At 38.2% G+C, this 17,734-nt stretch overlaps 1 protein-coding gene across 1 annotated transcript in view; it reads left to right on the top strand.

Annotated features, from left to right (window-relative positions):
• LOC100889659 (serine-protein kinase ATM) overlaps nucleotides 1-17,734 on the top strand; it is a 60,029-nt gene that overhangs the window by 28,393 nt on the left and 13,902 nt on the right. The window contains exons 33-49 of the mRNA XM_030994920.1: nucleotides 151-334; nucleotides 1,444-1,588; nucleotides 2,272-2,460; nucleotides 3,120-3,285; nucleotides 4,138-4,225; nucleotides 4,832-4,966; nucleotides 7,935-8,135; nucleotides 9,204-9,309; nucleotides 9,920-10,074; nucleotides 10,512-10,736; nucleotides 12,021-12,243; nucleotides 12,742-12,912; nucleotides 13,735-13,851; nucleotides 14,203-14,408; nucleotides 15,680-15,972; nucleotides 16,322-16,503; nucleotides 17,193-17,337. Of these exons, the coding sequence (XP_030850780.1) occupies nucleotides 151-334; nucleotides 1,444-1,588; nucleotides 2,272-2,460; nucleotides 3,120-3,285; nucleotides 4,138-4,225; nucleotides 4,832-4,966; nucleotides 7,935-8,135; nucleotides 9,204-9,309; nucleotides 9,920-10,074; nucleotides 10,512-10,736; nucleotides 12,021-12,243; nucleotides 12,742-12,912; nucleotides 13,735-13,851; nucleotides 14,203-14,408; nucleotides 15,680-15,972; nucleotides 16,322-16,503; nucleotides 17,193-17,337 (2,931 nt within the window). The remainder of the gene's footprint in view (nucleotides 1-150; nucleotides 335-1,443; nucleotides 1,589-2,271; nucleotides 2,461-3,119; nucleotides 3,286-4,137; nucleotides 4,226-4,831; nucleotides 4,967-7,934; nucleotides 8,136-9,203; nucleotides 9,310-9,919; nucleotides 10,075-10,511; nucleotides 10,737-12,020; nucleotides 12,244-12,741; nucleotides 12,913-13,734; nucleotides 13,852-14,202; nucleotides 14,409-15,679; nucleotides 15,973-16,321; nucleotides 16,504-17,192; nucleotides 17,338-17,734) is intronic.

Below are 17,734 nucleotides of genomic sequence, written 5' to 3' on the forward strand. Positions count from 1 at the left end.
AGAAGTTTTTGGTCATCCTAGGACTAAACATTCTCTGGTGTGGTACAGTAATAATTTACGAAGCTCTTTGGAAGCGCATAGAGACTAAGTATTATGCGCTGTTCAAGAACGGACTATCATTATTATTATTCATTGTAAATTTTGTAACAGGCCAATGCCTCGGTGAGATCGGATCACCTGATCTGTCGGTCATCGCTCTCAAGAAATGGGGAGGAGGAGAGCAAAGTGCCAGCTACTCTACGGCTGTTAAGAGATTCAGTGATAACAACGACCGCATCAGCTGCAGGAATTCAGTTATCCTTCATCTACTCAAAGAATACCTCACAGATCCATGGTGAGATGATGTAATCCATGCTCAGATTTACTTTTTATAGTCAAACCTGCTTTAGTGACCACCTGTCTACAAAGAGCACATATTTTGTTTCCCTTGGAATAGATTTCTCATTTGAACATGTACTAAAGGAACCTGTCTACAAAGACAACTTTTGTGTTTTCCTTGGGCAGTCACTATAGACAGGTTTGACTGTACTTATTTTTAGTTGTCCGCATAAAGGCTGTTACTGTCATTGACAATACATTGCTCTTACGACCTTCTTGCGAGCAGCCAACATAAATTTCCCTTGTTTTTACGTGTTTCCTGTAGGATGAATTGATTGTAAACATTACCTATATGTAATGCAAAGTTCATGTGTGTGTAGTTGGGTTTGATGGGGGTATGATTATTTATGTTCTGGGATAGTCCCTTTTTGCAACCATCTCTACGAAATATCTCAGTTTCAAACTTGGGTCCAGCAGAGTCTGTTTGTAGGTCAAGACTGAGAGCTGACCACTAGACCAACTCAGATCTCCTGCATTGAGGTTTAGTTTCTTACAAGATATTTTGATAGAATAAAGTACCAGTTGAAGAAATATCATTGCCAATTTGAAGAGGTACACATGCTAGCTATTGTCCTTGATAAGCAAAATTTGAACATAATAGCAAAACTTTCTGATTCTACCCTTAAAGGTAACGACCAGTTTTGGAAACGCCCCCCTCTCAAAAAATGAAATGGAAGCTCTTATTACCAATCATGTGAAAGAATATGTTTTGACTAATACTAATCATACAAATTTTGCCGAGAAACCGCCTACTAATTAATATATTTTGTAAAATATTATATCTCTTTGGACCTGATAGATATAATGCATGTATCTGTAATCCCATATACATCTTTCTGTGTACAGTGCTTGTAACTTTACCAAGACTGGGCCAAATTTCTTATCATTTTGATGATTCCAGAACCTTGCAGTACACACCAATACTTATATGCTAGACGATCAACCCTTTCTGATCGATTCCACAACGTTTCTTTCACAATGCAATCGCATGACCATAACTGGTCTTTATCTTTAACCTAATCAAAATTTCTGAAATATTTGTATAAATGTATCGTTTTGTGGCAGTGTTGATGTAGTAGCTGCCTCTGCCAAGTGCTTGAAGATGGTGCTAGGTACAAGGAGTGGACAGACCTTCTACGAGCAGTACAGAGACCAGAACATTGACACTTTGCTGGCTTATCTATATCCCTTCAAAACATCCAAGAATAAGGTACAGTCTAGTGCGGCATCTTCATGCTTTGTTCTGTATCACGTTTGTGGCAAAAGTGAAAAACTGTTTATTGAGACTGCCATGTTTTTTTTTTTACCAGAGCACTTGCATATTGGGTATATAGGTATAAATGTTTGTCTATTTCAGCTCTGTGCAGTATGCTGTCAGAAATGCAAGTGGGAAAAGCACCCCATACAAGATTTTATGCCATAAGTAGACATTAAATCATCCCTGAAAAGGCTACAAGAATATGAGATATTTAATTAACCAACTATTGAAGAGCTTTAATGGATTACTCCAGATGAAATATTTCTATGATGGTGTTAGTTCACTCCCAGATAAAGTATTATTCAAAATGTATGTACATGTAGAAACAATTAGAAATTGCTCCTGTCAACATGACAAATTTTACACTTTCCTCTGATATGACACTGGTTGTAAAATATCCATTGAAAAGCCACTTTTCTGTTTATTTATTGGTTACACCTTAAGAAAATGCCATATCTAAAACTGGTCAGTATTGGAAATTGTTAACATTTTATTCATCGGAAAAGTATAATTTAATATCCTCTTTAGAAAGCATACTGTCTACAGTGGTCACTTTTACTTTTTTCTTTTGGCAAACTCTAGAGGCAAGTTTATATTTATTTCACATTTCATCTGTTCTGTAAACATCTCACCAGATCATCAAACTGCCCGCCATCGACAGCTGTGATGAAGCCTTCATGAGGCATGTCGGTGAGGAGTCGCTATGGCAACCGGTGAAAGGAAGTCATGAGGAATGGTTGAAGGCCCTGACTGTGGCTTTAATCAAGAGCGGTGGGGTGAGGGATGAGATCCTCAGACTGCTAGAACCTATCTGCTTGGCCAAGGTGAGAACAGATGTGACTTTAGGACAACCATGTCCTACAAGTAAGACAAAAGATCTCTGGACAAAAAAGACCTCAGGCAATTAGTGCTAGGATAGTTGCATATATGTGTGCATATATGAGAAGGATAGCTACAATCTAATCAACCACCCCCTTAGACAGTACTCATTTAGTGATCCCCAATCCCAAACTGGTAAAAAAATATATATATACATATATATATATTATTAATATTATTTTTTATCTTTTTGTATTTTTCAAGGAGAGGGGGGGGGGGGGCATTTTAAAACAATACCCATTTTGAAATACATGAAACACCTGGAATCACCCCATTGTCTTGTGGGAATGGGGACGGTCCCTATAAGATCATGTTTCTCATGAATAAAATGCCATGTAATAGTATTAAAGAGACAAGATATATTGTCAGTCTTTCTTTCCTGGTTCTATTGTATATTTTTATTCCTAGGACCTGTTTCTTCAACAACATATCACTGAAATGGTATTGATTATAAGATTTAACATCACTTCTTCAATGTATTTTTAAACATCACAATATCTATGCATTGCCTTTCAAGTGCAAGTCAGTGCATGTGAAATGTCATCACTTGTCAAAAAGGAGAAATTCTCTCAGGGTTTATGCCATTCTTTGCACTCCCCCTCAGGTTGAGTTTGCTGAGCGGGTATTCCCCTACCTCATCCACGACATCCTTACAGCTGATAACAATGTCTACAGGCAGATCCTCTCTGAACAGATCAAAAGAGTGTTCAGTGCATTCACAGAGTCCGTCAGCAATAGCCGTGCTCCTACACCTATGCCAGGCTCACTAGGTGAGTGTTCATACTGGGAAAAAGTTGATATTTTCATGCTGATCTGACAATGTTCTAGCAACATTATCTCTAGGATTTATTTAATAAAAATATTGGGAATAGTGTTTGGTCGCCATTAAACTATATGTAGGTTTTAATTTAGGTTAGGTTTAGAATTAGGAAAAGTTTTGAGTGTTGGGTTGAATTTGGAGCATACAACTGTAGTTGTAGCATGTGTTGTACATCATAATGCGTGGGATTAAAGAAAAGGGAATTCTTGAATTATAATGCATTCTTGAAAGTATTACGTGGTGGAGTTTAATTATCAACAGTCAAGCTTCTAATCCCATACCAGGCTCCCAATCCCATTTCCCTTTTCAGTGTTGATTCTCTGTGTCTTTACTTCACCTGTTTCAAAGGAAGCCACTGCTAGCATATGATGGTATATCAGAAATCTGGGCCATGTCATGTAAACAATTGTAAACTATACTGAATCGATCATAAATGTCTGGCCAATGGCAAGTCAATAGACAATCCAATCAATTGCAAGTCTCCATAAATTAAGCGCCTGAGGTTCATTGATAGAAGTTCTGTGCTTGAGACATGGTAATCAAGGATGATTCCTTACTGCAGGGTAGTAGTGCTCTTTGAATCTCAGAATCAAATTGCTACAAGGATATTGCTTCTTCCTGAAGCATCTCATTTCTTGGAGGCATGAATATTAAAATATCTTTTTAAAGTAATAAGTAAATCATGGGTCAGGCATAATTATATTCCATACTATTTCCTTTCTCTGCAATGATTATTCCTTCATATACATGTACTCATTGAAACCATTTTACAGAATCATTCTTAATTTATTTTGGACTGTAGACCAGAGAAACCAAGGTCTAGGTCAAAGGTCAATCAAGACTCTGCTTGACACAATCCACTACCTTAGAACGCAAGAGAGGTCCAGTAGGTTAGTATGAGGCAGAACCGAAATCCTTTTTAAATTAAAAACAAAGGAGCAAAATTGTGATTGACTTTATTTTGAAGAGGCAATGCAGATTACTTATTTTCCAGTAGAATTAAGATATATCGTTGATTCAAATCAACACTGCGATTTTGTAAAATCTGATACAAGGTTTGTCTACAAGATAAACAGTGTATTAACCTTTAAGAGAATGTTATTTTATTCTTGTTTGATTTTCATTCCTGACTTTTATAAAGCTGTCAGTTGTTTAGGTTTGTAAACTGTAATGTAGTACAATGTATATACAGTCGAACCTGTCTACAAAGGCCACATTTGTTGTTTCCCTTGAAAATGGTTTCTCATTGATTCATGTCTAGTGCTAAAGGAACCTGTCTACAAAGGCCACTTTTTGTGTTTCCCTTGGGTGGGCAGTCACTATAGACAGGTTTGACTGTATTTTGATACTTATGGCTTTTTTAAAACATTTTCTCTCAGGCTTTTGTTTATGTTGTTCATATGCAGTTTAGATGTACAGAATATTTACATATTTACATGTATAATATTTACATTGATAACCCTTAATATTGAAATTCATTTATAATTATATTTAAGGACATCTCGCTTCACTCCATGGGACAACAACTTCTGGTTGGAAGTGGACTACCTTCAGATGGCTAAAGCTGCTCAGATGTGTGAGGCTCACTTCACCTGCTTACTCTACTCTGAAATATGGTGCAATGAACAAAGGTACACGCGCTCTAGGATCCTTGTGGTGCAATTTATTGGAGGTATACATGGTCTAGAAGAGGGGTAAATGTACATTGTATGGTTGTGCTAGGTCAGTGATACAGCAAAAATAGGATGACAACTTTTGGTTGGATGCAGACCAAGGCTGCTCAGATTAGACTACGGGTACTCTGAAGTATGGTGCAATGAACAAAGGTACGCTCTGGGATCCTTGTGGCTAATCAGACATGGGGGTAAACTGCTTGAAGAAAAAAAGAAAAAGAAAGAAAGAGAAACAAAAATTGTATAATGGGATGACATATTGCACCAGATTGCGCTTCACTTGTTTGTATTTTAAAATACAAAGGTCAGTGAGCATGGGAACACCCATATAGCTCATTGATGCATGCAGCTGATATTTTTTTTCTCCCCCTCAATAAACTATTGTTTTGTCATTCATTTACACTGTTTACATGTAGTTTTGATTTGGTGGTTTTTGGACGCAGTTTAATTACTGCGTCTTGTGGGAAGTGGTTTTCATGGTAACTAGTTCCACTCAGGAATGAAGATAGTGAAGTGCTATCAATCTCTGATTATAGTGGTTGGATGATGACCAAACAAAGCAAGGTAATAGGCCAGTTTCGGCGGTTACGTAATGCGCGGTTACTGTAACCAAGCCCGACAAGCTTTGTCAAATCACCATTTTGAATCTGTGCATTGTGTATTAGACTGTCGGTTCTTGCCGTTAAATTTCATTCATATCTTTCTATCAAAACTGCGTGTATATATATGAATTTCTGTTTTGGCCGGAAATGTCTTCCAACTTGCCATTCATCAAGTTGAGTTTCAGGCAGCTGCAATATTTTCTAAGAAAAAGAGGAGTTTCGACTACGGTATACACCCGAGAAAAGACTCGTTAAATAAGCGTCCGCAGTAGCGGACTAGCCTGCCCGTAGCCCATGACCTACGGGGTCCGTGTCACTCGGTAGACGTGACTGTATGGGGAAATTACAACGGGCAGGATTTTCGTTAAGTGATCTAGTTACATACCTCCCTTTGACGATATTCCTGACTTTGGGACCTATGACGTATTCAATTATCTAGTAGAGAATATGGCGGACCATGCATTTATGATCGTCGAAAACTAAAGGCTTTTATGAGTTTTGAAGACTTTCGATTGATATTTCCCGATGGCCATAGCTATGTGGCCTGGAAAAGCTCGAGTACAATCCCCCCTCTAGTTAGCTCTCGGCAGCTCATGATAGCGACTTGTGACTAGATTATACAGATCAAACCGACGCAAAAAGACAGAACATACCAACTTGAACAAAAAGAAAAAATATATAAATAATAAACAAATAAAAAGTAGAAGTCTAGACTAGATCTAATAGAAAATGTAATAACAATTTTATTTTTAAATGTTTTTTTTTAAATAATAATAATTGCTTCTTGAAGTTGAATAACGAAGGTCCGGCATAATTGTAGTCTAATACTATTAACTTTTATTTTATGAAAATCAAACTTAATTCCTAATCTTATTCTAAACAATAAAATTATTCATCATCCTGATTCTTCTTCCTTGCCATCATAAGGTTTTTTATTATTACTTTTATTATTCCCTTTTTCCATTGCTCTATCATTCTTTTTCCTTGTTCATTGTTTTTCTTCATTTTTTCCGTTCAAAATTATTTGTTTATCATTATTCATCATTCTTTTTCTAGCTCTCTGTCATCGGACGATATTATTTTATGAATATTATTTTATTAACAAAGACCTTATATATTATATTATTACCTTTATTGTCATTATTTCTCGTTGCTTTTGTTAATAATATTGATTCTGCGGTCAGTGCTTGCTTCTCGTTAGCCGTTTCTCGTCCGCCTTAAAATAGTCCGTATCGAGGCGTTTCACAAACATTTTTTAATCCGTAAAATTGTTTTCATTTTGAAAATGTGAATCGCGCCTACACGAACACGAACACGTGGTACGCGCGCACGCTTCTGCAAGCAGAGGTGACTGTGTGTGCGAACGAGTGGGAAATAGTTCATCACTTCTTTCATTTCTACGTCCAAATTTGTACTCAGATTCAAGCTAAGGTAAATGCAAAATTGAATGGAAATTACCGATATCGGCTGGCTAACTTATATTTTGGTGCTTCGCTTCCTGTTTCATCACTGGCTTTCAAGCCAATGTCGCTTGTATCATCGACCTCGTTTTTCTTCTTTTTGAGGGGGTATCGTGCGCTGCCTGTACCGGGGACTTGGCCGAACAGGCTTAGCTGCAAGATGTAAATCGCTAGTTCTGTACCAGCAATGCTTTTCTATTATTCTTGCCTAAGACTCAGCGATTTTAAAGATCAAATGTATGAAGAACAAAGTCACATCTCAAAGATATTTATTATTCAAGTTTGAAACTGCCTCCTTTTTCTTCTCTCTCTCTCTCTCAAAATAGCGAAAACAAACGATACAATCACACCTAACGAACACAGTCACGTATGGTATGCACGCAAAGTGTAGTCTGCTACGCACCGCGAGTTCTTTGCTTGTCCGACCCTCCGATTACGTAATGCGATTTAAAGGTCTCTGAATACATTACGAAACTGGCCTATTTTGAGATAAAGTTAGTCAAACAGAGCAGATTGTATAACAGTTCTGGATGAAGGTTGATAGATATATGAAATTGAGAAAATTGATACAAAATTATGATGTAATAAGCTTGTATATTTTATAAGATGGAGAATTGACTCTTTCTCTCCCATGCTGTATACTCATTTTGCTACTTTGGCTAATCTCTTCAACAATTTTTTATAATTCCTTTTGTTAATTTGTTGAATTGATCAATCAAGATAAGAAAAAATATGATGTAATCAATGAAAAGATACGGCAGGCGTTAATAACTTATTTCAGCATGCTCTCTAAAAGATGTGTGCTGCATTGAGAAGACTCTTCAAGTAGTCCAAAATCTATCTATATCCCTTGTTCATCTGTAGGATGACCAATCCACCCGCACGGAACGGAGGAGCCATAGAAACCTTCAGCCAGGATTCCCAGGACTCCGCCTCCCTCGCATCCATCTCCATGGTAACGGGTATCAACCTCCAGACTCTTCTGATGGAGGCGTTCGGGAGCATAGGAGAACCAGATAGCGTGTATGGGTGTGGAGCCGGCAGGCTGGTGGATACTAATGCAAGGTGGGATATGAGTATAGTAGGGATGCTGAGGTTTATAAGATGATGACGTGGATCCTAATCAAATGATGGGTTGAAAGCGTACACGTGACCAGGCATTTATTTTGCCTAACACGTAATCGCGCATAATTTGGATAATGACCGGTAATTATCAAATGGTAATTACCGGTCATTATCAAAATCATCTTAGAAAACATCATTTTATAAAACAATGGATACGTCACAGGACTGTGGATCAAATGGTTAGTGGTTCGAGTCCGTCGTGGCACTATTGTCCTTGGGAAGAGAAGGCTTTGTAGTCCCACAGCAGGACTCAAATCGCAAACCGTGTTATCTAGTGTCTAGTGATGTATCCGCTTGACCACAACAACTCCACCTTGTAATTGCCTTGAGCATCCCAGGATGGATATGTGTGCAACATGAATGTAGCTATTATTATTATTATTATTATTACTATTAACGACAGTTTGCCATAGCAAAAGAATCACACTGTTGGACTATTTACTGATTCTAGATTAAAAATACTTTTGAGGGAGTTACGCAAACATAAACATAACATTGGGAGAGGGACAAGATAAGAATCGTTTGTTATTCTTGATTTTCCTGCTACTGTGGATCAGGCTTGTATCATGCCTATGACAGGATTAATAGCTTAACCAATGTAAGACAAATCTGTAAATCATCTCAACCACCCTTTGCCAGCAGTTGTGAAGTTAGAATTCAAGATTGATTCTCAATCCTTGTAATTGAAGGCAACAGTGCTATGAATTTTACATACACTCTCAGTCATAGAAAAGCATTTTGGTCAACCACAAGTTGTCTTGATTCATTAGAATGTTTTCTTTACACAGTAGGCTTACGGTTGCACCATGTGAGAGGGGGGGGGGGAGGAGGATTGGGGAGTTCTGAAAAGGACTGTTGGTAATCTTTCTTGAGCTTATAGTTCTAAAGAGAACTATAGCGCCGGTTGGTCACATGGTGCAACCGTAAGCCTACTGTAAATCTACATCACCATGCAAGCCGATACTTATAAGCAGCATTTATTTTATTTGTCTTTGATTCTTGATACAGGATCCATACCTATGAGCATGAGGGTGAGTGGGGGAAGGCACTGGCAGCGTATGATCTACAGATGCAGTCATCAAGCTCAGAGGCCACACAGCTTGGTCTTTTAAAGGTACATTTCATATTTGAGAAATATGAAAATCTTACTTTTCTTTACGAAGAAAAATAAACTTTTTTCTTGCATTGTGACATGAACCTACCGATACCTATCTTTACATAAAAAAGAGGTTTTTACAGATTGACACACTGTTTGCTGTGATCAAGAAACATATAGCCCTGATAAATGGACTGCGTATTTGTTCTTTTGGTGCCATTACCAATGACATCTTCATGTTTGTACTTTCTTCTACAAATATGTATGTCAGAGCTGCCAACTAGTACGGATTTCCCGTAATTGGTACGGAAATTAACGATCATTACGGAATGTTGTCTAAATGTTGTTGTTCAAACAATCATGTGCGCATGCGTCCGCGTAGTGTTGGCGTTCTGTTTTGTTTAAGATTCATAGCGCCGCTTACGAAATTACTGATTTATTCCCCAAATTACTGATTTTGAGCCTTGTGATTACTAATTTTCTGTTCTGGAGGTTGGCTGCTCTGGTATGTAACCACCAGCTCTTTCATTAAGGGTAATGGCTTTGATTAACAATACTGTATGCAGGAAGATGAAGCTTCTATACTTTTCTATACTTTTCTGAATTTCTTAACTTTTAATATTTACAGGCGATGCAGAACTTTGGTCTATCTGGGATCCTGCAGACCTATCTAGCTGGACAGAAGGCCCAGGGCCAGCAATGTGAGGGAGACCAAGCTCTACTTGAATATCAGTATGAAGCAGCTTGGAGGAATGGATTATGGGACCTGGATCTAGAAGAAAGGTATATATGACCATTAATCCTAGATTATCAAGACCAGGATTAATATGACACGCCCAGAGCCAATTGTGTGGGGGACGCCAGGGTCTACCTGGATATCAGTATGAGGCGGCTTTGAGGAATGGGCTTTGGGACCTGGATCTAGAAGAACAATAATTGTGTCACATAGGTCTCGGAAGACCACCGGACAGAACCTTAGACCGGGACTAAGACAAGTTTGGAAGTTTTTCTGGAGGGCAAACCACACGTAAAGGGATGACTCATAAATTGTTTGGTCGATTTGATCACCTAGTCAATAAAATCAACTACTAAGTCGATACAAATCTTATTTGCTGTACCAGCAGAGTATTACCCAAATATGATGAAGTGAGGGATTCCTATAAAGACTTCAGACATTGTCATGGCCAAACACTTACCTACATTTCTTGTTTATACCACAGCTCTGTAGAGGGTTCCTTGGGTTACCATGAGAATGTCTTCCGAGCGCTGTGCAGTCTGAAGACCAGAGATCAGTCCTCGTACCAGGTAGCCGTGGAGAGAGCAACGGCAGGACTCACCCACCTCCTGGCTCACGTGAGCCTGGAGAGCGTGCAGAGGATCTACCCTCTGGTAACAAGTCTGAGGGGGCTACAGGAGATCAGCAACGTTGCCCCTTTCATACTCAGGTAAGATGGGAGATTTTTTATACCAAATTTCTGAAGGAAGTTTGCTGAAGATTTTGAAAGAAAAAGTGAGCTAAGAGCTGTTATTTCCAGGGGTAAAATTTCTAAGATAAATTGAGATAATTTTGTATTGAAAGTAATTTATGAACAGGATAAAAAGTAAGGTGATTTAAGTAATTTATATTAATAGGATCAGTATATATAGCACATCTACAGTGAAACCTGTCTATAAAGACCACACAAGGGAGACAAGAAAAGTAGTCTTTATAGGCAGGTGGTCTTTATGTACAGGTTCCTTTAGTACATGCTTCAATGAAAAATCATTTTCAAGGGAAACTTTAAAATGTGGTCTCTGTTAGTGCTGTAACATCACGGATATCTCCAATTCCGTTTAACCGCCTGTCAAAACCGGACGGTTTTCGGTTAAACGATTTATTTAAAAAATAAAATTTAAAAAAATTAAAAAAAAAAAAAAAAAAAAAAAAAAAAAAAAAAAAAAAAAAAAATCGTTTTTTTTTTTTTTTTTTTTTTTGGCCGTGTGAAAAAGCAGGAAGGTGATTTAACTGAAGGCGCCGATTTGTGCTTGTGAACTAGTCACAAATAATAGTAACAATGTCGTTTTAGAATAATGTGTAAGATCATTAAAGTAAATTAAAAACAGTAGAGGACCTAGGATAGAACCTTGTGGTACACCATGTGTTAAACTTGGATGAATATATATTGAGATCTATTGCAAAGATTACTTTCAAACCAAGATGACAGACAAATTGGAGTGTTGTTCTAGTTTCCAAGTGGTAAGTCATCACACCGATTACTGAGCTGGGAGACATTGCCAGGCATAGTGCCAGGTGGAGGGGCATAAATCGAAACTTTACAACAACAAAACAAAAAAAAAAATATTAAAAAAAAAAAAAAAAATTATAAAAAAAAAAAACGGGAAAACGAAACCGTCCAATTGAAAACGGAATCCGCCATGGGCGGTCGGATACCGGACGGTTAAACGTTTGACTACAGCACTAGTCTCTGTAGACAGGTGGTCACTAAAGCAGGTTTGATTGTATTCATGTAAATCTATTTTCTATGCTGTAGTGAAGCGTATCCGCATATGATATGATCCATTAGCTTGTCCTAAACATTTACTCAAATAATAAAAAAGTAAACATATTTCCTATACTATATCTTCCCCACCAATGCTCATCATCAGCTCTTCAGAAATGTAATTCCTCAATTGAAAACTAAGCTTTAAATTAACTTAAAACTATGTGATGGGCTACTTATTTTATGCAGACACAGGACAGACAGTCTACCTATATTTGACGCATGGACATCACAGCTCCCCCTCATGAACAACAGCTTTGAGTTCAGTGAACCCACCTTGGCCCTCAGATCAATCCTCTCTTGTCTAGTGCCTGATGCGATGGACGGAGATCAGCGTAGAATGCTGCATGATGGGATTGCAAGCCACCTCAAGACACAGATTCAGTGGGCTAGAGATGCTGAAAGGTTTCAGGTGAAGATGATTGAATTGTTATCAGCTTTTATAGATCAAGGGTTTAAGGTGCGGCTTGACGCTTTTTGGTTTCCAAGGTTTTACCTTGCATTACTGAATAAACTATTTAACATATGGTATCATGCGGCACAAAGTCATACCAAAGCTAACAGAATTGAATACTCAAATTTGAAATATTTTGGTAATTTCTGTGCCTTTAGATATGCTGTGGTAATGGATAAATTACACCATGCAAATGCCGTGAATTATCGCCATTGTCTTTACAGGAAATGTATATTATGTTTTCTACTTCCTTAGCCAAACAATTTAGAATACATTAACTTTTGTAAAGAGAATTGACCAGTGAAGTATTTGCATGATTGCTACATTTGTTCTACACTGAAAGAAAAAAATATGCATGCTTTAAAAAAAAAAAGAATCAAAGATCAGAAATAATGTGATCATTAATCTTTTTACTGTTAAATTTGTTACGTTTTGTGCTTTTTTTTCTGTATTCAGGTTGCTGAGAGAGCTCTAGTTCATCTGAAAGAATTGGAGCAGAAGACGGACCAGAACACTGTACTAGAGGGGTGTTTAAGTTCTCTAGAAGAGGCGCAACTCTTCTGGGCTAAAAATGAGAGGACCACAGCATTACATCTCATGAAAGCTCTCATTGATAAGTTATCAAAGGTAAGTTCACCAACTGAGAGAGGCTGTATGGAAAATGTATTTGTGGTAGTGTTTTGGTGTGATGGTCTGTGTGGTCAAGACTTATCATATTTCTCACTTTAATCCTAACCCTAAACCTCACTTACATGTAAAACCCAATTGAAATCCAAGCCTTATCCCTTTGCTGTTGCCAGAGTAAGACATGAATCACCCTTCTGAGTTGTTGATAATGTTTAATTAATGCCTGATGCTCATGGTCGTAGACAGGGTATGTTTATTTATGGGTCTCTCTCTACCCAAATTGTAGTAGATGACACCTGGGCCCCGTTTCACAAAACTTGTCATCAGTGATAAATGACAGTTTTTGTTATAAGCTACTGTTATCAGTAGATTTGTCATTTGTCATTGAAAAAAGGCTTTGTGAAACACCCTCCAGGTAGGAAGAAAGTCATTTACCATATGAGCAGATCAACCCTTGCTCAAAGGCAATTGTGCAATTCAAAGTGTGCAAATAATTCCTTCTTGATAATTCAGAAATAAACATACACATATTATATATATATATACATTTATGCTTTCCCACAAGTAATGATTACTACAGTCAAACCTCTCTTATGGGCCACCTGTATTTTTTTCCTCTGGAAGGAAACATGTGTTGAATAATCTGTCTACAAAGGCCACCTTTCTACAGTGGCAACTTTTTATGTTTCCCTTGGATGGCCTTTATAGACAGGTTTGACTGTAGTATGCTTTTGCATGTTGGAGATTGTTAAAATGAATAATTTGTATCAAAATTAAAGACCTCAAAATGACCTCATTTTCTTTGCATTTAAATTTACACAGTCCCAGGATTCCAGTCACTACAAGATCTATGCCACAACACTCAGTATCCATGGCAACTGGCTAGCTGAAACCAGGTCACAGAGCCCTAATGTCATCATGGAGGACTATTTGGAAAAGGTCAGTCTTTTCATAAAGTGGTTTGTGTGCCCCGCTGAAGGGTGCAATTACGTGTTTTTTGGAATTTATAATCTCTGTACAATCTTGACCGTCTATAATTGAATCAAATTAAATGTTAGGGAAAATTCCTTTTGCAACAGCCATCCAAATTGAGAGAAAAAATATGGGTACAGCTTAGAATGATATATCTATTAATGATATGATATAAAAAAAAACATGATAAAAAAGGGTTAGGGTTAGAGATAATGTAGGGTTAGGGTTAGATTCTAGGTGGCTGTCGCAAAAGGAAATCTTTCCAAATGTTATCAAATTCAAAATAGTTTTCATGGAATTTAATTTGATTATTTGCAGGCGTTCACCATCTTCCATGAGAAACAAGATATGAGTGCTGAAGCAGTCAATGCCTACCACTCCCTAGCCAGGTTTGCTGATGCTCAGTACCAACGCCTTGTGGAATACATGAAGTCTAAAGACTATGAAGATAAGAGGAAGCTGATGAAAACTTCACTGGAGAATGTTGAGAAGCTGAGGAGCATTGGCATCGGCAGCTCAGATAGGTAACATTTTTATTTATATATTTATTTGTTTTAATTTTTTTTTTTTTTTTTTTTTTTTTGGGGGGGGGGGGGGGGGGGTTGTACTAATCTAGTAATTGGTAAAATTGATTTTACCAATGATAGATTGTGTGTATGGAGATACCCCATATTGGTTTGATGTACAACATTTTTTTTTGCAACGTTTGCTCTGGGTTTTATTTTGTCAGAGATGATACCGGTTGTGATGGGATTATAGGTTTCATTTGGGTTGAGAGTGTGGGTTAGCTAGAATGCCATATCCAGGATTGAATTTAAGGAATTCAGTTAATGTTAAAAATTGACTGCTGAGCAATTTTCACCACAGCATGTGACGTACTATCGCATCTGCGCTTCCAAGTATTAAATTGCACAGTTGTAATAGCAGGATGTCCACGATCATAGAAAAATCTAGAAATTCATGGGAAAATAAATTCTTCTGTAAAGTCATGGAAATTGATTATGGGTATGGTCCATGAGATGCTATGGCAGCCTTCCAGTTTGAACTGACATTGGGCGTATTTGTACTGCCGCTTGGATGCCACAACTCATTCCAAAATTGTACTTATATGATCATGGAAAAAAAAATGCATTGTGGATAGTTATGGAATTTGGTTCTCAAATTTCTGTGGGAAACCCTTTTATAGAGTTGTAAAATAAGGATACAACCAAATTTGATTTTTGTTTAGGCGAGGCGTCAAAAATAAATATACCAGCCAGCGGCAGCTAACTGCACTTGTGCATCCTGGCTGCATTTTTTAAATTAGCTCAGCCGGCTACCGCTGGCGGTAGGAAATGGCATTCAAAAGCATGCGCCGGCTGCCGCCTTTCGAATGGAAACCGAGCCTCAGATCCCAGCCTGGCGCAAGCCGGCTGGGCTAATAAGTGAAAAATAATTGCCCCAGCCAGGCTTCGGCCGTAATTGCAGCCTCGATGCGCCAATACGTGAGGCGGCAGCCTGCTGGTATCGATATTTTTGACGCGTCGCCTTAATCGTCAAGTATGAGAATATGTGACAGGGATGCCAATTTTTAGGCAATAGCCTGAATTCAGGACCTGGCAAGTTATTTTCAGACCATAGTTAAGGCTTTTTTCTGTACAAAATAGCTCATTGTAGGTGAATTTCAGGCCCTCTGATCAATTCTAACTGGCATCCCTGAGTTGTAAAAAAGGGGACAACCAAATTTGATTTTTGATATTGTTGCATCTACAAGTATCAGAAGTCTCAAATTTCTGTTTATGTCTATATGTGATAGGTTTTACCGAATCCAGGCTAAGCAGTTGGCCATAGACAAGAAGGAGGTAGAGTCCCTGAGGGAAGATCGTCAAACCTTCCTAGCGCGTGCCATGGAATGCTACCTGCACTGCCTAGAGGCCTCCGACCAGTCCCAGGACACCCGAGTCTTCCGGCTCTGCTCCCTCTGGTTCGAGAACGGCACGGACGTCCAGATCAGCCTCCTGCTGGAAGACACCATCGGGAAGATTGAGAGCAGGAAGTTCTTGCCTATGATGTACCAGCTAGCTGCTAGGATGACCACCAAGGTCCAAGGTAAGAAACCTTCGCTCTCAGTCACAATCCTTGTTAGTTCCTCCCTCAATATCAACAAATTACTACATGTATGGCGCGAGATCCTTTCAACTGGCTGCTGCAGAGTTATAGAATAAATTACCTAGTCATCTTAAGCAGGTTGATACAGTAGAAAATTTTAAAAGTCTCCTAAAGACACATTTGTTCGTTTGTTAAAGAAGTACCTTGTTATGACAAAGCAGTTATTCCTTCTCTTCTCTCCCTCATGTCTGCTATTATACTTTCTTTTCTTTTTTTGGTCACATAAGGACTTAAATTTATTATTGTGATATACGCTATATAATAATAGATTATTATTATTATTATTAAGGCAAGGAGCAGTTCTACACCATCCTGACTGGTCTGATAGAGAGGGTGGCAGCGGATCATCCTCACCATGCTCTACCGGTCATCCTGGCACTGGCCAACGCTAACCTGGACACTGTCATCAACTCCAAGAAGACAAAACTGGGTAGGAGTAGTGGAGGAGGAGACCTCTCTCAAACAGACAAGGTGAGATTCTCCCCAGGGAGTGGAAAATGTGCATACATTGTGTTGTGGGTATGCCTGAATTTGATGACCGGGGTAATAATATGTGCTGCGCCTAGAAACAAAGTATTAGGCACATTATAAATGTGAGCTATTATTATTATTATTATTAACTTAAAAGACAGTTAGGTCAGAAATAAACAAAATAAGTGCTTTATATATATAGTGCCTTTTCAGTTACAAGTCACTGATCAAGTGCTTTGATGGGAGTCATTTTAAAGCAGAGCAACCAAATATGTAGCGCTCGGGCATTAGGGAGGATATGGAGTAGCAAATTTCATTTAATGTCATGCTAAAGGATATTAATGCTGAGCAGAGATTTAAACCTTCAGCGTCTTGATTGAAAGTCGAGTCAATGAACTGATATCATGACACTTCCATGACAAAATGATATCCTTAGGATCATCAATATAATCTGTCAGTTTGTGACAGGTTCAGTGAGCCAATCAGAATTCTACATCAAGTTTCTTTAAGTACCACGGTCTTGAGCCAGCATTTCATATCCTGCTGCTCCACATTCTGCGAATAAATCATCTAGAAAGCCTTTACGAGGTCTTTCCCTCTTCTTCTTTCCATGTATACGACCTTCTATGACTCTAAACAAAATATAGAATTTCTTATGATGGTGTCTTTGTGTTTATTCTTCAAACCAGGATCGCATGCAAGCAGCTGTAGGCATGAGAGACAGACTGATGGCCAAGACGCCTTGCTGTGACATCATACCTGCCATGAACAAGCTCTCAGAGGCATACATCAAGATGGCCTATTGGGACATGTCATCAAAGAAATCGGAAACAAGTAAGTTCACTTCTTTGAGTGAACAGAATAGGAGGGACAATAACAGTCGTTTGTTCAGCTGTGTTTTAAGTGGGTGGTTCCAAGTATGAAACCAAGTCAGTGTGCTTATGCCCTTGGCAGAGACATGCATTCCTAGTTCCTTTGCATGCATGTAATCCTTGCGTAAAACTTAAAGTCCTATGGCTCCTTATGTCTCTATATTGCTGATCTACAAGCATAGGCTAGATTTCTTAGCATTTCAAGCATAAAGAAACATTAAAATTATTAGAACTATTGTTTCCTTCTGTCCTGTAGGGTTTCACTCCAAGAATGTCTATATTTTTACTCAGTCTGTTTTTATTGTATTCTAAACTTGATAGGAATGCTTCTGTTGAATTATACACTGAATAATAGTGAC

This window comes from Strongylocentrotus purpuratus, unplaced genomic scaffold, assembly GCF_000002235.5.
Source record: "Strongylocentrotus purpuratus isolate Spur 01 unplaced genomic scaffold, Spur_5.0 spur5_scaffold_21, whole genome shotgun sequence".
Taxonomy (NCBI): Eukaryota; Metazoa; Echinodermata; class Echinoidea; order Camarodonta; family Strongylocentrotidae; genus Strongylocentrotus; species Strongylocentrotus purpuratus.